This window comes from Pollachius pollachius (genome assembly GCF_949987615.1).
Source record: "Pollachius pollachius genome assembly, chromosome: 6".
Lineage (NCBI taxonomy): Eukaryota > Metazoa > Chordata > Actinopteri > Gadiformes > Gadidae > Pollachius > Pollachius pollachius.
Window position 1 is genome coordinate 5959225 of NC_136939.1, and position 22872 is coordinate 5982096.

The following is a 22872-nucleotide window of genomic DNA, read 5'->3' on the forward strand; positions in this document are numbered from 1 at the left end:
TGTTCTCCTGGCCCCTCAGAAACCTGCACTGTCAGCAGTGCTTCATAAGAGCGGCCATTAAACGATGCCAGGGCGTCCACAGCGCAAGCGCTGGCCCAGATAAATAAATAAAAGAGTCCAGAGAGTTGATTGATCTCGGGACTGTGTGTGGGTGTTTGTTCAACCAATCAATTACCTGAGCCGTTCTAGCGCTTGACGTTAAATCTGCTAAATAAGCCTCTACAGCAACGCCTTCTCATATGTATCTGTGTGTTATGCTACGTCTCGGCCAGTCTGAGTACCTGGGGGGGAACAAAACGACCACGGGCCACCAGGAAACCATGGCCCTGAGATGACAGGACCCCTCCAGGGGCCTCCTGATGGATTGGCTGGCAGTCACGGCTCCGCCCAATCACGAAGCAGTGATGCACGGCAGGGCTTATCACTCGACCGATGCTGAAGTCATATCGGATATTAAAAATGGAAGTGATATTAAGGTTGCGATAACATACAAGTGGCATTGTCTCCTGTTGCCTAGCAATTTACCCTCTCTATATCAGTATTATATATATATATATATATATATATATATATATATATATATATATATATATATATATATATATATATATATATATATATATATATATATATATATATATATATATATATATATATATCTCTTTTATACTATCATGAGTTCCACACGTGGGAATACTTACGGGTCTTCTGGATATCAAGCACTCTTAATCATTGTGTTTTTCACACCTAATGATCTCTGGGAAACAAAGTTGTAATTTCTGGCGCACAGTATCGCTTGCTACTCCTGCGCAATGCCCAACTGTAGTATGTGTTATGGTGGTGTGTTCACAGTTTGACACCACATGATGCTAGATGAAACTCCTGGTCACATGGTTTGCGGCCATGTTGGATCCTCTTTCATGGTGTGAAGAGATTGCGTGGCTAGAAGGAAATATGTTGATTTGTTTTCGGTGGATGTAGATGCATTTACATTGGATTGCTATGTTAGCTTGAGCATGGTACTGCTGTTCGCTTTAGCTCAACCAACATGTCATTTCCTTTATTACATCCTCAAACTAAGAATAGTACTATGATTGCATTAACTTCCAGGGTAATAAAAGAAGCCTAGCGTAATGTCAGTATTAATCTTTCTTTAATTTGAATTTGGCTTAATGATCTTTTCACAATGAATACCATGCCAGCATCATTTAAAACTCATGACCTGAAGTGAATTAAATAATACATTGGATGCTTTCAATGTTGTTGTTTGGTATCCTTTGCTTTAAACCATTTTTATTTTCTACAAACGATTCCATCTGTCGACATTAATCGTCCCATGACATGCCACCAGGTGTGGGCTGATTAACCGTTCCGTCACACATCTAGGTGGACACGCCCAACTGTTATGTCATAAGGGACAGATATCCGAAACGGCTAATCAGCCCACACCTGGTGGCATGTCATGGGACCTTTTAACATGATTAAAGTCTGTGTATCTACGGTGCAAAGTATGTGCCGGTCTATTCAACATGCGGGGCCCCTCACAGCGTCCTGCCCTGTTTGTGAGCTGCTGTCTAACCACCTGCTGTGTTGTCTTTGGGTCCCATCAGGGTGAAGACGGGCCTCCAAGTCTGGAGTACATCAAGGCCAAGGACCTGTTTCCCCAGAAGGAGCTGGTGAAGGAAGACGACAGCCTTCAGGTGAGACCTCCATTACATCCCCTCCCTCCGTCCTTCCTTCCGACCGACCGATCCCACCTCCTCGACCCTCTGCCCGGCTCGTTTCCCCCCAGATCCTAAGCTGGAGGAAGCCGGCTCTGACCCTCAGCCGGCATGCTCTTCACGACGGTGGTGTTTTATTTGTGCAGGCCTGGGTTGATGGGGTCCCTTGCATGGCAGTTGGCCAGGTGGTGATCTCGGCTGAATCGTGCGGTTGCTCGGCAGTGTTGCACTGCAGCTAGAACAGGGGCGATTTATGCCGTTCCCTTCCTCACACAGAGACGAGTGAGTGGTTTAGATGGGACTCTATACCGTACAAGGCAGTGGCGCTTGGGAAGGACTGAGATTGGGCCATAAGTGAATCAGCAGCACGGCATCAATAGAAAACACTTTCTATCTTTCAGATTAAGAGTGACACAAATTGCCTAATCAGCACTCCCTCATTTAGATAGGGCATTGGAGATACACGCACGTAGCGCTTTCATTTTGAAAATGGGAAACTGAAAGGCCTCACTGAGACCTCTGCAGATGTGTTGTCAGTATATTTCACTTGCTAGTAAAAACCTTTTTGATAGGGTTTTCTGAAGCTTTACAGTGGTCCATTTCATTTACAGGCTATTGGACATTATACTTAATTTAAATGAAAGCATGCATTATATTATAATATATAATATAATATAATATAACCTACACAGGCCAGTTATACTGTTGCAATGCAACCTGTATAATAACAGCATTACTATTACTATAACTTCATAGTATGCACCACTGTTCAAGGTTCAACTTTGGGCTAAAAAAGCGCATTCACTTGATTTATACTTTGAACAGAAATGACTTTACAGTTGCCATTTATCCCCTGAGTGCTTTGTGATGGGTCGTCTATCTTGCTTTTGTTCCGCTTGACAAAAGCCGAGCCATTGCTGGGTATTGAAAGATGTTTGCATTACCTAAGCGAAGCAGGTTTACGGCCCTCTTTCATGGCCAGTGCCATTATCCAAATTGGGAAGGGCAAGTTTTATGGTGGCGCGTTGGTGTGTGCGATCAAAATAATATTTTTAATTACCGCGATGGGCTCACGATACAAAGACCTAATGCATTTGTGTGTTGCTAATGATCTGTTTCGATTGGTCACTGATCAAAAGTCATCCTAATGCTGATTTATAATGAGATCATTGGTGTTATCGTTCGCCATCCCCATGCTTCCTTTTATGTGATGTTCTTATCTTATGGAAACATATATGTAGCAAAAATAAAATGGCAAGGCAATTTGCAATTTAATAAGTCATTACATTATGCAATTGACAATTCATTATGCAATTCAATAATGTCATTTGTAAATACGTTATTCAAAGTGTATTTTAATATTCACAGTGACAATGAAATCCTCAATTAAATTTGCAAAAGTTATAACAATAAAAATAGAATAACATTTTGTCAATTTTTTTGAGTTCCTTTTTTCAAATTGAAAAGCTATAGCGTCCCCTTGTTTGCAATGCACTTTGCCACGCTCCGTGTGTTGCGAAATTCAAATTACATTTCAATCCGCAAAACGCTTTGCAAAAGAGTCTGCAAAACGTTTTGCAAAAGAGTTTGCAGAACGTTTTGCCAAAGAGTTTGCAAAAGAGTTTGCAAAACGTTTTGCAAAAGAGTTTGCAAAACGTTTTGCAAAAGAGCTTGCTAAACGCTTTGCGAAAGAGTTTGCAAAACGTATCAGCCATCGCGTCTGGGCGGGTACTACGTCACTTCCTCATCAGACCAGCTGATCGTCCACGAAATAGCACTTCCACTCGGCACTTTATTTTCTATGCCTAGCATTGTGCCAGGTTTGAGTGGGTTGACGTATATAGTAATAACGTGGTAATGGCGGAAAAGACGGTCGCGCAGCTGCTGCGGGAGGCCGCTGCCGCTCTAGAGGAGCAGCGGGATGCAGGGTCCGAAACAGCGACCAACATGCCTGCACCGGATCGCACCGGAGAAGGGTGCGAAAACCCCGCTTCAATTTGAATAAAGGAACTCAAAAAATTGGCCAAAGTGTTATTCTATTTTTATTGTTATAACTTTTGCAAATTTAAAAGAGGATTTCATTGTCACTTTGCATATTAAAATACACTTTGAATAACGTATTTACAAATTACACTAGTAAATTGCATAATGAATTGTCAATTGTGTATATATGGTAATGTAATGAATTATTGAAATGCAAATTGCATTGCCGTTAGAATTTTGCTACATATATGCTTCCATATTATCTTGTCATGACTTAACTGTTTGTAGTCAACACCTCCCATTAGTGCTTACCATGATGCAGGGACTGCGAAAGGCTACATTTTTCCTTTTTTTATGTTCTTTGACTACTTATTTATTGAACTTTAAAGGTGCACTACTAAGAATTTGAATGGCATCTAGCTGAACAGACTTGGCAGAAATTGAATATAATATTCTTAAGCATGTCCTAAGTATATAATCATTGTGTTTTTGTAATCTTAGAATGAGCTTTATATCTGCAAAGGAAGTGGCCATGTTGCACCGCCATTTATAGATTATCCATTTTACAGTAGTCCACAACGAAAAAACGGCCTTAGAAAGGTCCATTTTATGATTCAACAATCATAATCGCTATGTTACTTGAAAGTCGTGACCTATAATTTTACAGACTATATAAATCAACTTAAGAAATCGATCAAGGAAGCCCAACATTTTACACTTGGCTTATCAACGCTTTCATAGACACTGACATCCTTTTGAAGAACTTCAGGTACCTTGTTGGCCAGTTAAGGCCTTCTCTCCTACGCCATTAGAAAGGGGAAAATCTGTTGGTTGCATTCTTCAACCTCATCACTAGATGTGACTTAATCCTACACACTGCTCCTTTAACTAATCATTATCTATTATTTATTCTTCTGACTTACTATTGGCTGGTAGTACTAATAACATGATGCTTTTGTAACACAAATCTGTGCAAACCTCTGAAGCCCTCTAAATGTATTAGACGTCATGGCATTGTATGATTTGAAAAATCGTTTTCTGGTTCCCAGCACTGGTTCGGTCTACTTCTCTCCCTCATGCCCTTCCCCTCGCATTGTCCCCTCCTGCTTTCACACAATCACGAACACGCGTCTGAGAGCAGTCCCACGACACCATCACAACTGACGCGTCTCTCCAGAGCTTCACTGCATTGACAGATTTGATCTCGGACCACATGCATCACACCACTATGTGTGTATACCCCAGCCCCCCCCCCCCCCCCCACACACACACACACACACTCTCCCCAGTGCACATGTGTGCCAGCATGTGAGCACAAATGTGCATACGCATTAGAGCCTGTGATAGATGCGTATGCGTATGCGGATGCGTTTTCCACACAGAGCAAGGAAGCAGGTTGCCAGCACCGTCAAATCACGACTCCAGTGTCAGACAATGTCATACTCCTCGCTGGCTTTCTCTGTCTCTATATTTCTCTCCATCTATCTCTCTGTCTGTGTGTGTGTGTGGGGGGGTCTCTCTCTCGCCCTCTCTCTGTCTCTCTCTGTGTCTCTCGCTCTTTCTCTCTCTCTTTCTCTTTCTCTGTCTCTTTCTCTCAATCTCTGTCTCTCTCTCTCTCTCTCTGTCTGTGTGTCTCTCTCTCTTTCTCTCCATCTATCTGTCTGTGTGTGTGTGGGGGGGGTCTCTCTCGCCCTCTCTCTCTTTCTCTTTCTCTCTCTCTTTCTCTTTCTCTCAATCTCTCTCTCTCTGTCTGTGTCTCTCTCTTTCTCTCCATCTATCTCTCTGTCTGTGTGTGTGGGGGGGTCTCTCTCTCGCCCTCTCTCTGTCTCTCTCTCTCTCTCTCTCTCTCGCTCTTTCTCTCTCTCTTTCTCTTTCTCTCTCTCTTTCTCTTTCTCTCAATCTCTGTGTCTCTCTCTCTCTGTCTGTGTCTCTCTCTTTCTCTCCATCTATCTCTCTGTCTGTGTGTGGGGGTGGGGGGGTCTCTCTCTGTCTCTCTGTCTCTCGCTCTCGCTCTCTCTCGCTCTTTCTTTCTCTGTGTCTTTGCTAAGCCTCTCCCTGGCCTAGTTATGCTGCAGGGGAAGAGGCAGGGCGTCTCTCTCCTGCTCTTCTCGTTGGCAGGTGTGTGTGGGACTCAAACACCTCCCATTAGGAACGCAGCTTGCGTGATGATGCTGCTCCAAGGTCTGCCCATCGCGTTCATTGTCGTGACGACCCGTCTCTCGCTGTCTCCGTGCCGCGGATACGTCCCCTCCCCTTCCACGACGCCGGAGCCTTCCACCACAACGCTTCCCCTGAGGCCTCCTCGTGCACCCCCAGCCACTTTCTGCAGATAATGCTTCTACTCATGGATGCCAAATTTAGACCTTTAGAAAGAACGTCTCGGCTGTGCTGTGGCGCAACATCAAAGAGTATATTTTAGTGTTATGAGGATGCGAGGGGCCTGCAGAACTCCTGCAGAAATCCTCGAGGTTGAATTTCCTGGATAGAACTGAAGTCTTGGACGTATTAGCGGAGACTTTGTTATGCGGAATCTGGCCCTTATTTAGCAGCTGCCGCGATATTGGCTTCTGACACGCCCACCGCCAAGATACTAGATGTATATCATCCCCATTGTCTGATCGAGTTATTGATATCAGATTGCAGTCCATCCCAGTATTTGAGATGGGGCCTGTGGCGCACGCTCACCCAAAGTATTCCTCCGAGATGTCAATCAGGCAGATCTTCTGACGTCCGGGGAAACCTTATCTTTTTCCATATTCTTTTTGCGTAGGTGCACCGTGTGTCTGTTCTCCCGCTGACTCGTACTGCTGGTGGAAGTATCCGAACGTGTTGTTACTTGAGTTGAACACTTCCGCCCTCCCCCGCTCAGCCTCGGAGAACATCACCATGGTACCCTGTCTTGGCAAATCTCTTACATGTTCTCGGCCTCCTGGTTGCGTGTCATATCAGGACTCGGGATGTCTTTTGAATTGTGATCAAAACATAATTATGTATAACGCAGGACATCCACGTTCTCCCACCTCCCTCACCATCCCATGTTTCCTCCAATGAAGTGATTGGATTTTTGCAGTGGTTCGTTGACAATGCAGCTGTTCTTTTGAGCTCATTTGTTCCACCCCTGGAGTTTAAGCTAATAGTTATCTTAGCTTACCAAATACATAAAAACCTAGCTTAGCATTTGTTTCTTGATTAAGCTGTAAACTAGTGTCCTGCTGCCCCCCCCCCTCCCCAACATGCAGTATCCCGCCCCGCTGCATGCCTCATTGTCCATGCTCCGCTGGCCCTCTCTTCTTCATGACTCAGCGATTGCATGAATGCATGCCGCTGCGGGGTAACGTCGTGCATGGTCTCCTGGCAACCGTTTAACGTGCCACAGGGGAACGGCCTTACCTTGACCGTACTTTCCCCCGGTTGCTCCCTGAGGCCCGGCTGTGGTAGCATGCCACATAGATAGCTTCCCAGGACCACTCGAAGTCTGTTGGTTCTTTTTATGAATCAATTGACAAGCAAACGCAATGCTGGAACTGTGGAATTGTACAATTTGTGGAGGAAATCGATGATGTGAGAACGAGATGTTTTCTGAGTATCCGTGAGCCAAAATGCTTTGGCACACCATGTTTCCAGTCAACGGCATCTCCTAATTCCCGACAGTGTAGTTCCTCGTCCATTTCATTAAATGACGGTCTTTGACTGCACCTTTTGTGATCTCATCTGACTTCTCTTTGACATGGAACCGGTTCGTCTCTAATAATATCTACAAGGAGTTATTGTCACATCGCGGCTTATCGCCCAACGTATCGAGGAGTAGTCTGAAGAGAACTTGGATATCAAACCTGTTGGCATTCATCCTCTAAAGTTAAACAATGATGTAGCCCTAACCCTACGGAATGTGCCTGACGATTAATACGAAAAAGTGATTTGAAAAACTCATGGTTTCAATATCCTTTTTTTTGTTTGCTAGATTTAGATTAAAGTATCACAGGCTATTAAGCAACATTCACAATGAAGTGCTGTTCACATCGGGTTCACTAAACCAAATGAACCCTAATTAATCATATAAAAGAACACTTAAAAGGTATGAATTAGATTAACAAGGCAGAACAGATGAGAGGAGGTCGACGTAAGGGCTTTAAAAAAAATAAAAAATTGCTGGCTTTCCGTCTGGTCTTCGAATCAAATCAAGAGTTCCTGTAGAAGTTGGCAGAGGTGTGTGTGTGTGTGTGTGTGTGTGTGTGTGTGTGTGTGTGTGTGTGTGTGTGTGTGTGTGTGTGTGTGTGTGTCATCTAATGTCCTGGGCCTCTGAATGGAATCACAAACATGCTCCTATTTCCTCTGATAAGAGCCAATTACCTTCCCAGCCCAAACCCGGAGCCGCCTTTAATGAAAGGCCCACACGTAATGAACAGTATGAGAGCCTGACTGTACGGTCAGCAGCACTGACGCAGTAGCCATCATGTATCCCCCCCAGACACGTCTGCTTATGCGGGCGGCACTGCCCGCCCTCGTGCCTCATGAAGAGCGGCCGATAAAACCTGCTCACACTCACAATCTCTTCACACACTTCCTCCTCCTTCCTGTTTATCGCTTCTCTCTTTCGCTTTGCACACGCTTTTCCCATGACGGGGGTCTAAAAAACCTCTAACGCAACACCTCTTCCATCCCTTCATTTCCTTTCCGGCCTCGTTCAGTTTAACGATGCCTGGTGCTCGGCCGGGCATCTCTCTGATACGGTTCTGCTCCTCTGACCGCTCCCCCAGGTACCGTTCCCGGCCTTGCAGGGGGAAGGTGTGGAGTACCTGGGCCGTGCCGATGAGGCCGTCATCGCCATCTCCAACTACAGGCTCCACATCAAGTTCAAGGATTCGGTCATCAATGTAAGTCGACAGCAGTGCGGTCGCACCACGTTGTCGTTGGTTGTCGAGCTCAACTGGGAAGACTGTGGGACTTACACTGCCAGGGTTAGGGGGTTCAAGTCCTGCTGGGCTACCTGCCGTAAGTATGTATACACCCACGGTATTGGCACAACACACAGCCAGACACACAGCCAGACACTCAGACAGACAGACAGACAGACAGACACTCAGAGGTTGTTAGAGTGGAGTTTTGCCAGGTGGATCAATATGAATTCATACATTATGACACATGGGATTCAAACATGACTTTGCATTATCAAAGTGAAGTATCGAAGCTGTGCTCTAAAGTGGGCGGCCCAGACAGTGCTAAGAGGTCAGTCACATGGCCCACCTGCGTGGGCGACTGATCTCCCAGCCAGGCTCGGGAGATTTAGGATGACATCATGGCTCTCCAGGCCTTGACCCCGTGCTGGCGCGGGAGCGCTTGCGTCTCGCTTCCTCGCTCTCTCGTTGACGTCAGTGCCTCGCTTGTGCAAACGCGCACACAGGCCTGTTGTGTGCCTTGATGAGAAGTGTACAGCCTTGTGAAGGTTTCCCACACATCGGGTCATGTTTTCCAGCTAGACTCTAGCCAGAGACATAAATAATAGTAAGAAGGGGCCTTTCAATAATAACCGTGTAAAGGGGGTGTACACCCATCTGTAGGGGTAGGAGCCAGGGAACCCAGAAACATGGTAATGTGCCTGAGAAGATCGGCAGCATGGTATTATATGCGATTGTGTCACCGTTACTGCAATACTACTGTGATTTTTACAGAAGGGGTAAAATCCTACATTTTTACCATTCTCCCCAAAACACTAAGTGAACATTCCACTATGCTGAACGCAGTCAGCGTTCTTTTCCTGACGCCTGAGAACCTTTCACGAGGAACACGTACGTCACGAGAAGAACGTCATCTGATCTGACCTGTTCGGTCGGTCAGCAATTTTTCAAATTGCGTCGGCTTATCCTGCAGAATGCATACTTTTTAAGTGTTTCTGGGCTAGTACTATGTGTACAACATACCATTGGCTACTCATTGCAGCATTTGTTTTGTTCTGGATAAATGAAGAAGTAAAGTTGTTAGAAAACTTTAAAAAAACGGAAAAAAGTTGCCACAGGCCGTTACCAATACATTGAAACCCCTCTCCACTCCTTCTCGCAAATAATTTAACTTTTCTACATTTTCTTCCATTCCAACTGAAACAGTGGGTTCACTCTGGCTCTTTTAGTGTTAAAGCACAGGGCTGATCAGGGTCATCAGAGACCCATTGCATGCTGTTCACTCGAGGAAGGTAAATGTAGAGGATTTCCCTTTCACAACACTGATATTAAACAGCGCCAGACCTCAATTTGACCCCCACAATGCCCTGTGAACACCAGGGAGCCACAGGAGTAATTCATAAATCCCCATCAGCCACATGATCCCTCAGCATCCAAACTGTTTCTTTGCCCTTTGACCTCTGTTCATGTTTGGTTTCATCATGTGTCCCTGGAGTGTCTGGTATCCACTGTATCCTTTCATCCTTTCATTCACTCTCTTTGATGTTTTCCTACTTTGAGACCTTTTATTTCCTTTTTGTGCTTGATGTTTTTGTTTCTTCCATTTCCTACTGTCTTGTGTCCCCCCCCCCACCCCCTGCACTCTTTTCCTTCTGTCTCTCCTTTGCTTTCTCTTTTGTCTCCCTCCCCTGGTCTGTCTCTCTCTTCCTCTTCTCTCTCTCTCTCTCTCTCTCTCTCTCTCTCTCTCTCTCTCTCTCTCTCTCTCTCTCTCTCTCTCTCTCTCTCTCTTTCTCCTTCCTATCTCTTTCTTTACCTCCTTCCTCTCCCTCTGCATCTCCTTTCTCTCCCCCCTCCCTCTATGCTCCACGTGTCACTGTTGTAGAACTACCCAGGTGTGGACAATGACATAACTGTGAGTACTGAGTGACCAAGCCGCCCTCTGCCACTGTATAGACACAATCCAGCTCTCCCTCACATTAACTCCACAGTTGAGGTGAACAAAGGCCAGCTGTCATCCCAGCTCTTTCGTTGTGGTCGCCATTGTCCAGCACTTGCCATTTCGAGCCTCTGCAGAGATTAGTAGTAGTTTGAACAATGTAAACAATCTTTTCTATTCCTGGAGCCTCTCCACTATACACGCCTAGGAAGACAAATCATTTGGTAACAGTGTTACACAGCATAGAGCAACTGTTCTGAGGCTGTGTACCGGAAGTCGCCGCAGAGGGGTTTGGTATTACAGCAAATGGACGGTGAGGAGTTGCGTGTGAGATCAGTAGAGAAACACTATTTGAAAGCAAAGCTAGAAGTCAAACCAGCACAGGCTGCTTGTTAGTTAGCTAGGGGTGTGCATGTGTTGTCTATGGTGGCACACAGAACATAAAGAGCACTGTTATAATGCCCACTTTGACATTCAAATGAGTTTTTCAGGTTTCAGTAAAGTGGCTGCTGTTGTTATCAGCATTTTCAAGTGAATCAGGCTATCGGGGTGTGACTTAAACGAAAGAGGGATATTTTAAGGACACGTTGATTGCGTGTTATTACACCGTATAACTTGGACTTTGTTGGAATACTGCAAAGGCCCGCAGGCATTTGTCACAGTGTCACAATTGAAAAGGAAACGCAGCGAAAAAAATAGACCTGTTAAGACATAAATGAGCTGTCAAGTTAAAGGGGGAATTTCCGGGGTCACGGTTTGGCTAATCACGGTGTGTTGTGCTTACTGAGGCCTGATGTGTTTACTCTCTTCTCCCCCCTCCCACTCACAGGTGCCTCTTGGGCTGATAGAGAGCGTTGAATGCAGAGATATGTTCCAGCTGCACATCATCTGCAAGGACTCTAAAGTAGTGAGGTAAAGAGGGCACTCAACATTCAGTATTATGGCGTCCAGGCAAACGTTTTGGTCATTGACGTCAGCATGACCGGTTTCTCCTGAACATCTTTGGCTAATCTACATTACGGTGTACATTTTTTAGGACCAGGCATGGAAATGAATGCACAAAACAAAAATAGAAATGGTGATCCACTACCATTTACCCAACAGTGGCTGTAATCTGTTGACCTATGTGTGCTTTGTCAGCCTAACACAACCCAATCCATCTCCTGTTCCCTTGTAAAAATAAATTATCTTATCTTATAGACAAGCTGAGCAGGCTATAAAACAAAATGTAGTTAATATATACTATATAATTAGCTTATTTCTTATTTCTTATTTATATTTATTTTCATTGAACCCTACAGTCGTATCTTGACGCCAGCTGGAATCCATCTGCACGCATTTGAATCCTTACCATCCCGTTTAAACAAAAGGGGGCGCTCCCCTTCTCTGCAGCAGCAGATGTCTCAGGGCACGCTTTATGATTCCACATCAATCAGACAAGAAAGATACTACCATTATGTAGTTACTTACCCGACCCCCAGGGGCAAAGAGACGCCCAAACCTTTCCGTCAACCAGCATCCTCCCACCCCAGCGCCCACCATCGACGCACCGAAGCTCAAAGAGTCGGAGAGCTGTTTGTGGCCGTCGACTCCGCCCTAACCCGTGCGCTGGTCTCTGCCCCCGTCAGATGTCACTTCTCCACCTTCAAGCAGTGCCAGGAGTGGGTGAAGCGTCTGAACCGCTCCGTGGTGCACCCGTCGCGGCTGGAGGACCTGTTCGCCCTGGCCTACCACGCCTGGTGCCTGGGAGGCAGTGCAGACGATGAGGATCAGCACCTGCACCTCTGTCGCCCAGGTAGACGGGTGTACCCTGTGTGGTGGTTTAAGGAGCAGGTCCAGGGGCGGGCATCTGGTACAGAGCCCAGAACCGTTTGGGCCGGGGGGGGGGGGGGTTGAACACCTTGATCATCGCTAGGGCTGCCCGGCCCCCTTCATTTGTGTAAAGTCGCTTCAGACACACACACGAACACGAACAGAGGCACGCGCACACACACACACACAGACACACAGACACACAAGCACACAGACACACACACTTCCTACTCGGACTGATTATTAACCAGATGGTCTGTGTTTGAAGGCGGGTCCTTTTCAATGTGACAGCCAAACACATGGCCGCTTTGCCATATCACAGCCAATGGGATTAATTCAAGTTCGAGTGCCTTAGGATTCCCAGATGTCTCAATGTCCAACACACTGTTGATGAGTCACAGTCTACACATCCTTCGCTTCTGCTGTCTAGAACGTGTGTTCTCCGTGTTCCTCCAGGCGATCACGTGCGACACAGAATGGAGATGGAGGTGAGGAGGATGGGATTCGACACCCAGAACGCCTGGAGAGTGTCTGACATCAACTCCAACTACAAGTACGTCAAAGAGCCTCGCCCTGGGATGGCAGTCAGCGAGGGCTAACGACACAGCACACACAAAAACACCTGCATGGGAACGGAATGCGACTCTAGTTTTGGTCGAATAAGCTGTGTTTATTCACAGATCATCTTTTTTGTGAACATCACAGCTAGGGTGGCAAATTTTGAGAAACCAGCCAGAGTAAGCTTGATTTTGAAAGTATCCAACCGGAGGGAAAAAAATATCCCTCCAGGCCCTCCTTCCAAAGCCTCTCCCCATAAACACATGACTAGTGCACTAGCCTCAGTAATGGCTCAACCTAGCCTTGTGGAAGACTCGGGTCATGCGCATTGAGGGTACGGGCAGAGTGTGGGCAGGTAGGCAGGTTGGTAGATAGGTAGACGGACGGGTTAGCCTTCCAATCATTTAAATCCGGCCAAATGAAATGTTTGGATGGGCTTTATTACAGGTCTGCGAAAGTCACAGATGCTGTAACTTTTCCGATTGATTGATTGATGTGGGGATGCAAAGAGAATTCCATAAAACATGAAACAAGATCAAAATGAATTTCCGATCCTTGTTTTAAGTCTTAATAAAGAGCAAGACGCGGGGAATGCCAAGCTGGCAGACAGCCTGGCTCTGAAAGGGTGGGGCTCGACGAGTTGAGTTTATTCTCGGTGCAGTGAAGACAAAAACATCAGCCCACACCCTGGGCTTTGTTTTTGGGCGTGTGTCTGTGTGTGCGCGTGTTTCTATGGCAGCGCACCGGGCCCTCTGGGTGTCCTCTGCGTGTCCAGGTGGATGAAAGGGAGAGGCTGGTGTGTTGCGAGGCAGGCCGCCCGCGGTGGGAGACAGACACGCCGCACTCGTCTGCTGGGCTAATTAAACAGCTGGGGCCTGCTGAGAGCCATGACTCAGCACACCGGCTCTGTCTCTCTCTCTCTCTCTCTCTTGCTCCCTCTCGCTTTTTCTATCTCTATCTCTCACTCTCGCTTGCCCTTGCACTTGCTCTCCTCTTTGTTTCTCCTCTGATACATTAATTTCTGGCTGTCTACTCTCTGTGTTCCCTCTCTCTGTCATCTCTCACGCCTCTTGTCTCTCTCTCTCCTCTCCTTTCTCTCCTCTCTCTTCGTTCTGTCTCTGTATCTTCTCTCGACGCCTCTATCTTTGCTTTTCTCTGGCTTGTTATTTCTCTCTTTTCGCTCCCAGTCTGACTTTCTCTCATCTCTTCTTTCTTTCCATTATGTTCCTCTCTTTTCTGTGTTTATCTCTTCTCTTCACTCAGTGTATATTTTTCCTCTCTCTCTTCTTTCTCATACCTTTTACTCCCACCTCTGTCCGTCTCCATCATCATCTCTCGCTCTGTAATTTGACTCCTCCTAAAAGGGGAGGAATTAAGAGAGGAGTGTCTGTGGGGAGGAGATGATGGGGAGATGCGGAAGAGGGGTGAGAGGAGAGGAATAGAAAGGAGTGCATGTGGGGGGAAGATGATAGAGAGGAGATGGGGAGGGGGGGGTGAGAGAAGTGCTTGATGGGAGGAGAGGGGGGGAGAGACGTACTGAGGCGGCTGGCGGCGATGTCCCAGAGCAACAAGCGACAAGCTGCTCCTGCAATGGCGGCCGCCAGTCATTCATGCAACAGAATGCTTTCTGGATGGGGTATTGCACTGGGGAGAGAGAGGGGACATTTGAGGAAATGAAAATAGACGGGTGGCTGAAAAAGGCAATTTCTGTGATCTTAGCCCGGAGAACCACCAGCCACAACCCAATAACGACTCTAACAGCTCTTCGTTTAGCTCACAGCCCTGTCCCTAATGTCTGTGCACGTACATGCGCGTACGTGCGCCTGTGAGACAGCAAAAGGCATCCCATTTGTGTTCCACTTGCCTGGAACAGTCGTAGAAGACGCGTAAACAGAATCAGATTACCGTAACGTAATGGAGCCCTTTTCTTTTGTAAAGGATGAGTCTGCCATAGTACTCAAACCGTCAGCAACCGCGGCTGTGCTTTCCTCCAAGGTCTCCACAAATAAATGGAAGTGAGTCACCGCATTGTTGTCCTCCGTCGGCCCTCATCGTGCTTCGCCGGGGAGGTAAACAAACCCCCCCTGCATGCTAGCAGAAGCTAGCTCCACCGCTGCTGAAAGCAGCCTCGTCATCCCGCATCGCGGGTTCTAGTGGGGGAACGAGAGCTGCATTAATCATGAGAGGGTTGGGGGGGGGCATCTTGTTATGTAATGGGAGGTGCTCTCCCCTGAGGGTGACCCTGTGAGCAGGGGGGGGGGGGGGGGGGCGCACGGTCACATGTTTATTCCACCGGGAACCTCGCCGAGGATAAAAAACACTACAGCGACACAAGGGTTGTCTGCCGGGAGGGAGAGAAGCACACACACCAGGTCTATTTGGGTTAAGGTCTAGAGGACGTCTGGGCAAATCACGATGTTGTTATTGTTACAAATGTATTATTACTATTGAGACATTTAGCCTCTTGTGTCCAAAGTGACTTAAAGTGAACTGGTAGATTTATGTCATCAAGGAGCAGGTAGGGCTTGAAGACCTGTAGACATCTAGCCCAATGATTTCCTTTCACAACGGGGCTGAAACCCAGAACCATTCTGCTGGGAGTCACATACCCTAACAGTCACCGACACTAGACCATCCTTTGCCTGTTACCAGTATCGATATTGGGAGTCAGGGTATTGGATCCACAGTGTCTAACCCTATGTGTGTCTGTGTGGCAGGCTGTGCTCCAGCTACCCCCAGAAGCTGCTGGTTCCAGTGTGGATCACCGACAAGGAGCTGGAGAGCGTTGCCTCCTTCAGGTCCTGGAAGAGGATCCCTGTGGTGGTCTACAGGTACACACAACCGTGGAACTATGTGTGCGTTACACATCGTCTGCTGCCAAAGGCTACCTCAGAGTATTGTGCAAATTTATAAATATCCAGAAGCAAGAAATATGAGGCCGCTTTTCGAATGACTAAGCAGGTTCTAGTTTATAAGTGGAACCAAGCTTATAAATGTGTCTAGCGCTCCGCTTTTTTTGTCGCCCGTCTGCGGTTCCTAACAGCCTGTCTGTTGTTTAACTGAATTGGCCGTCGCTGCGCTCTCTGACCCCCCCACAGGCACCAGAAGAACGGGGCGGTCATCGCCCGCTGCAGCCAGCCAGAGATCAGCTGGTGGGGCTGGAGGAACACGGAGGACGAGTACCTGGTGACCTCCATCGCCAAGGCGTGCCAGATGGACCCGGGGCAGAGGAACCCGCCCGGGGCCTCGGGGTGCCGGTCCCGCGGGGAGGGCCCCGACTCCACCGACGGAGACTTCGGTAAGACGCTCGCAGGTTTTTAACATTCGTAACTACTTCCCTTGTTTCTTGGGCGGTTTTGTCATTGTTTATTTGACAGTGTTATGCATGGCTTTGCTGGCTCTTGAGGATGTGTGAGTACTATAATGTGTACGTGTTGTAACTTGTGTTGAATGGATGCAGTCCGGCTTTTTCACAATGCACTTTTGTTAATTCACTTTGTTAATGTTTTTTTTTCCTGCGACTTTCCAAACTGGAAACCAATTATATTAATGAGAACCGGAACAGACAATGAGGCCTAACAACTACGCCAGGGCCTGGGAATGTGTTGCACTCAATTACGTGGCTCACATACATTAGCTTTAGAGTGACAATGGACTTCCATCAGCAGGCCGCAGAACAGCTTCATCCCGCTTAATGTTGTACTCAGTTTAGTACTTTGATTTCCACTTGACCTTTCCGCACTTCCTCAATCAGACAGCGGTTATAATGCAAATGCTGAATCGGTTCCTCTCTGTCAGACTATTTTTACCATGTAGAACATCCTTAACCGCATAACTTTTGTTACGTTTTTGCATGTGAAAGCAGCCTTTTTATTCCATGTGTGCGCCATTATCTGCATGGAGGGGGGCTTACGAGCTCTCGGTACATTCCCTACAACATTCAGAGCTGCTGTCACCCATTTGCAGAAAATACGTATGTTTATGCAGCTTTGTGTAATTAATCAAAATGTTATCTATGTGTCTCTCGCTTCATGTCTGTCTGTCTGTCTGTCTGTCTCTCTGTCTTTACCTCTCTCTCCATCTGTTCTTTCTCTCTATCACACTCTCTCGCTGTCTCACTCCCTCCCTCCCCCCCCCCCCCCCCCCCAGACTCCTCCCTGACGGGGGGCCCTGGCGTGGAGGACAGCCCCGCTCGCCAGAAGCTGCTGATCCTGGACGCCCGGTCCTACACGGCGGCCGTGGCCAACAGGGCCAAGGGCGGGGGCTGCGAGTGCGAGGGTCAGTGGGGCATTCCCACTCCTGGGTCACGTGACGGGCTGGAAGAGAGCCCACATGAGTCCCAGGGTTTAGGAACTATTATGGCCTTTGACCTTTGACGTCTTGGCCGATGGGATCTATTGAGGTCATTTATTTATTTATTCATCTTGAGGACTCCCTGGAAGAGACCCCACATGAGTCCCAGGGTTTAGGAACTATTATGGCCTTTGACCTTTGACGTCTTGGCCGATGGGATCTATTGAGGTCATTTATTTATTTATTCATCTTGAGGACTCCCTGGAAGAGACCCCACATGAGTCCCAGGGTTTAGGAACTATTTTGGCCTTTGACCTTTGACGTCTTGACCGATGGGATCTATTGAGGTCATTTATTTATTTATTCATCTTGAGGACTCCCTGGATGAGACTCTGGTTGACATCTCTTTTTCAAGGTCAGTCCTTGTAAAGATAGTTTCCAGCGCTACAAAGTTACCAAAGTATAAACTAGAGCATGTCAAAACAGATGACCAACAATGAGGACGAACACACCACGATAAAAATAGACAAAGGCGTAACAATGGATTGTGTATTTTGCACGTACCAAAAAGACTACAGTAGTTTAGAAATAGCAATTCCACTCCTCAGTTACTGTTTCTTTTATCAGAGCTTTGAACCATCCCAGGGAGACTCTCATTAAGCTGAAGAGTTCTGGAGGTTATTCCACGACCGCAAAATAGAGAGAGGTGCCAAGTTCCGGGCAAATCCCGGGTACCAAGTCTGCAATTATGCTGAACCCGACCAAATATCAACAGTAGACAGTTCAAGTAAAATGCTAAAGGTTGAATAAAGAGCATGAAGTGAAAGTTTCTCTTCGTGAAAAGACCTGGCACTTAATGTATGATGTATTTATTCATAGTACTTAATTGTGTAGCATCTGCAGTAGCTAGCTGTATATGGGGAATGGGTTAGCCTAGCGATTGTTAGTACTCGCACTTGGTTCTATGAACATCTTTACTGTACCGGCAACGATATATTGTTTCACTTCTTATGACAAATGTACTTATTGTAAGTCGCTTTGGATAAAAGCGTCGGCTAAATATAAATGTAAATGTGATCTTCTGAAGGAGTGCTCCATTCACTGTGTATGTATGTTATGTCTGTTGTGTGGACAGAGTACTATCCCAACTGTGAGGTGATGTTCATGGGCATGGCCAACATCCACGCCATCAGGAACAGCTTCCAGGCCCTCCGAGCCGTCTGCAGCCAGATCCCCGATCCGGGAAAGTAAGTCAAGACGGTTGACCTTTCTCTCTGATCTCCCTTACCCCCCCCGCTCCAATCCTCTGCGCTGGGCGGGCCATCTGTCCTCCGTCCTGTCTGTGGTTATTAATATCGGTTTGTTTTGTATACGCCAATCATCAACTGGATTAGTTATTCACTTTGTGTTCATATTGCCCATGCTTACATGCTGCCGGATAGCTTGTTTACGTGGCGTTCATAATCTTTGATGAAATTCAGTAAAGCAATTTGTTTATGTACAGCAAAGAGTGTGTTTACCTGCAGTAAAGCAGTTGTTCTACTCAGTTAAACAGTTTGTACATCTGTAGTTAAACAAGTCATGTTCTACACAGTAAATCAGTTTGTTTACTTGCAGCAAAGCGGTATTGTTTGCGTACCGTATAGCAAATTGTTTACATGCCTTGGAGCAGTATCGTTTACATGCTGTAGAGCAGTGTGGTTTACCTGCAGTAAAGCAGTATTGTTCACGTTGCGTTAAACGCAGTGTTATTGACGTTTCGTTAAACGCAGCGTTGTTTATGTGCCGTTAAACACAGTGTGGTTTCCGTGCCGATAAGACAGTGTTGTTTACGTGCAGTGCAGCATGTGTCGTCCCTGTGTGTCCTTGGCATGTCTGCACACCGCACTGCTGTCGCGTCGCTTGGAGGGGGGTCAGGGGTCAGCGGTCAGCGCAGTGCACAGAAACCCAGGGGGGCCTCCAGAGATGTAGGTCAGGGGCCCACCCTACCCCAGCCAATCTTCACCGGGGGTTGTTTCGGGTCACGCTGGTTCCTTGAACCACAGTGTCATGTTGCAATCCACACTGGATTGCAGCACGACATCCACACTGAAAGCACTCACCCGATAACCATGAAGACAACTGTAACGTCTAACGTTTAAAGGTTGATATCGTAATTTTTCATGGTGTCCATTTGCCATGATTATCTATCAAAGAAATAAGCCAAAATCAAAATTGATCAGGATTTTTAGGCCCTTTCAACACGATTGATTGAAAGTGAGTGAAAAATCCATTTCCTTAGAGTAACTAATCAATAACCTCTGTTTTTTTTATTTTTAAACAAATGCAAACGACTGTGTTACTGTTATTGTTTATATTTTATACTCATGGTTATCTATGAACAGGTCTTCTCCAGATTGTTGTTCCTCTCAGAGATTGTCTCTTTGATTGGCACAGTTTGCGTTACAGCACAGTTCTAATCCCCCCTCCTCCATGGGTCTTGTTCAGCTGGCTCTCGGCGCTGGAGAGCACCCGTTGGCTGCAGCACCTGTCCGTCATGCTGAAGGCGGCCACTCTGGTGTGTTCGGGGCTGGAGAGGGAGGGTCGGCCGGTCCTGGTGCACTGTTCTGACGGCTGGGACCGCACCCCCCAGATCGTGGCGCTGGCCAAGGTCCTGTTGGACCCCTTCTACAGAACGATAGAAGTGAGTTCATCATGCATTGCATATTATGGATATTTATATCTTAGATTGATTGATATTTAAGATTAAGGCATCCTCCGCACTTATGTTTCTTTGAGAAAAACAATTCACAACACTAACACACTAATAGTTAGCTTGATTAAAAATGATGAACTGTATTGACATGGATGGATCGGTGTGTCAAGTAATCAGAACGGGCAATCACTGCGACACATGGATGTGCGTGTGCCGTAACTGAACACACCCAGTCAAAGAGACAAAACCAGTTTGTGTCGAGTCAAGCTCTCCGATCAAAACAACCTGCAATTAGATTCTCTGGGCCTGAAACACGGGTGACACGGGAACCCCCCAGGGCGGGTCCGACCGAGTGTTGATGGCCTGGCCGTGTGTCTCTCTCCGCAGGGGTTCCAGGTGCTGGTGGAGACGGAGTGGCTGGACTACGGCCATAAGTTCGGGGACCGCTGCGGCCACCAGGAGAACGCGGACGACGTCAGCGAGCAGTGCCCCGTGTTCCTGCAGTGGCTGGACTGTGTGCACCAGCTCATCAAGCAGTTCCCCTGCCTGTTTGAGTTCAACGAGGCCTTTCTGGTGGGTGGTCCGTCTCCCCCGGTCTCCAACTCTGTTCCTCCCCCTGTCTACCACTGTGTGCCTTCCCCTCTATTCCTTCTTTTGCTTTCTTTCTTTCTTTCTTTCGCTTTGTTTTTAGTGTTATATTTTTTTATTGGGTTGTAAAATCATGGGTTTGGGGATTAGTTTGTGAAAGTCAGAGGTCAAGGTCGTTGAATCAATAGCGCAAACACTTTTCGGGTTTGATCCTCAATGTCCGCAGCCTGTCTGTCCTCACAAACCTGTACCTGCTCCTTCCTTAATCCCATCATATTCACTGTCTAACCCCTACCTGCTCCTTAATCCCATGTATTCACTGTCCAACCTCTACCTGCTCCTTAATCACATGTATTCACTGTCCAACCCCTACCTACTCCTTAATCCCATGTATTCACTGTCTAACCCCTACCTGCTCCTTAATCCCATGTATTCACTGTCTAACCCCTACCTGCCCCTTAATCACATGTATTCACTGTCTAACCCCTACCTGCCCCTTAATCACATGTATTCACTGTCCAACCTCTACCTGCTCCTTAATCCATGTATTCACTGTCCAACCCCTACCTGCTCCTTAATCCCATGTATTCACTGTCTAACCCCTACCTGCCCCTTAATCACATGTATTCACTGTCTAACCCCTACCTGCCCCTTAATCACATGTATTCACTGTCTAACCCCTGCCTGCCCCTTAATCACATGTATTCACTGTCTAACCCCTACCTGCCCCTTAATCACATGTAATCACTGTCTAACCCCTACCTGCCCCTTAATCCCATGTATTCAGTATAAACCTACCTGTTCCTTAATCCCATGTATTCACTGTCTAACCCCTACCTGCTCCTCAATCCCATGTATTCACTGTCTAACCCCTGCCTGCCCCTTAATCACATGTATTCACTGTCTAACCCCTACCTGCCCCTTAATCACATGTAATCACTGTCTAACCCCTACCTGCCCCTTAATCCCATGTATTCAGTATAAACCTACCTGTTCCTTAATCCCATGTATTCACTGTCTAACCCCTACCTGCTCCTCAATCCCATGTATTCACTGTCTAACCCCTACCTGCCCCTTAATAAAAGGTTGATGAAGTCCAATGGTGGTGGCTGGTATTAAAGCAGTGCTGTGGTTCTGCAGGTCAAGCTGGTGCAGCACACGTACTCGTGTCTTTACGGCACCTTCCTCTGCAACAACGCCCGCGAGAGGGAGGCTCGCAACATCTTCAAACGCACCTGCTCCGTCTGGTCCCTGCTGCGCACCGGCAACAAGAACTTCCAGAACTTCCTCTACATCCCCAGCCATGAAATGGTATGATCCGTCCCTCACCTTTTTATCAACGTGATTATTAGTAATGTTGGTCGTATTATTCGTATTATCAATATATTATTGATGATATTGTTTCTATTTCTCATGACTTTGGTTCCTGAACCAGAGAAAAACAATTTGCAATTTTTTTTGGGTAAAACATCAGTACTGGGATCTTTACGTTTTCCGTGTTTGATGCCGGAGCTGCCCAGCTCGGCGCAGTTGAGGGTCGAAGTCCCTTGCTCAAGAGCCTAGCAGTATTAGGTTGTGAATAGGTATAACATGTAGTGATGAGGAACTGTTTTTCATGAAAATGTTCCACCTTCACACCCATGTACAGGATTACGTACGGTCTAGCAGAAGACATTTCCAGACCTTCCTTCTGAATACTGAGAAACTTTGAAAACCCCTTACCTAAACATTTAGATGCATAAAAAGAATCACATCTTCAGATGCATCTTCAAACACATCCTCCGACGAGTCCCTCTGTGTGACACCCACGGAGGAACTGAGTTCCTCTGTGTGAAGACCCGTCGCGGTCGCCTAGGTAACACATTCGGCATCAACAACACCACCATCCTCTGACCGCCCGCCCGTCCGTCCCCTTCAGGTGCTGCAGCCGGTGTGCCACACGCGGGCGCTCCAGCTGTGGACGGCGGTGTACCTGCCCACGACCTCGCCCTGCACCGCCGTAGACGACGCCATGGGCCTGTTCCTGTCGCCGGGCGCCGCGGGCGACGAGCTCACACCCCGCCCCCTGGACAGGTACGGGCTGGTCACCGTTTACCCGCCGTCTGGAGGACTAGGCCCCCCCCCGGCTTGGAGCACGTCGCCGCTTTTCAGCGTTGAGCCAGCGTCCCCAGCACACCGGGGCTTTGTTCTGATTGGTCCACTTTTAAATTGGTTTTGGCCTGTCGCCATGTACACCACTGGGGATGGGCGTTCTGATTGGCCCACTTTTAATTGTTTTTTTTAGCAATTTAGAGTGTCAGTATTTCGTGGTGTTGTCAGAGTGTACAAATCTAGCTCCCTAAACGGTGCACTAATTAATACTCCTAACACCCCATAGAAGAAGTGTACAAC

General features: G+C 47.1%; 1 protein-coding gene across 3 annotated transcripts in view; it reads left to right on the plus strand.

Annotated features, from left to right (window-relative positions):
* mtmr4 (myotubularin related protein 4) overlaps positions 1-22872 on the plus strand; it is a 44030-nt gene that overhangs the window by 14754 nt on the left and 6404 nt on the right. For all 3 annotated transcript variants that reach the window (XM_079738327.1, XM_079738328.1, XM_079738326.1), the window contains exons 3-15: positions 1611-1700; positions 8462-8578; positions 11365-11447; positions 12164-12330; positions 12804-12900; positions 15623-15736; positions 16004-16203; positions 17055-17183; positions 18334-18445; positions 19686-19881; positions 20281-20466; positions 21622-21792; positions 22400-22554. In XM_079738327.1, coding sequence (XP_079594453.1) covers positions 1611-1700; positions 8462-8578; positions 11365-11447; positions 12164-12330; positions 12804-12900; positions 15623-15736; positions 16004-16203; positions 17055-17183; positions 18334-18445; positions 19686-19881; positions 20281-20466; positions 21622-21792; positions 22400-22554 — 1817 coding nt within the window. The remainder of the gene's footprint in view (positions 1-1610; positions 1701-8461; positions 8579-11364; positions 11448-12163; positions 12331-12803; positions 12901-15622; positions 15737-16003; positions 16204-17054; positions 17184-18333; positions 18446-19685; positions 19882-20280; positions 20467-21621; positions 21793-22399; positions 22555-22872) is intronic.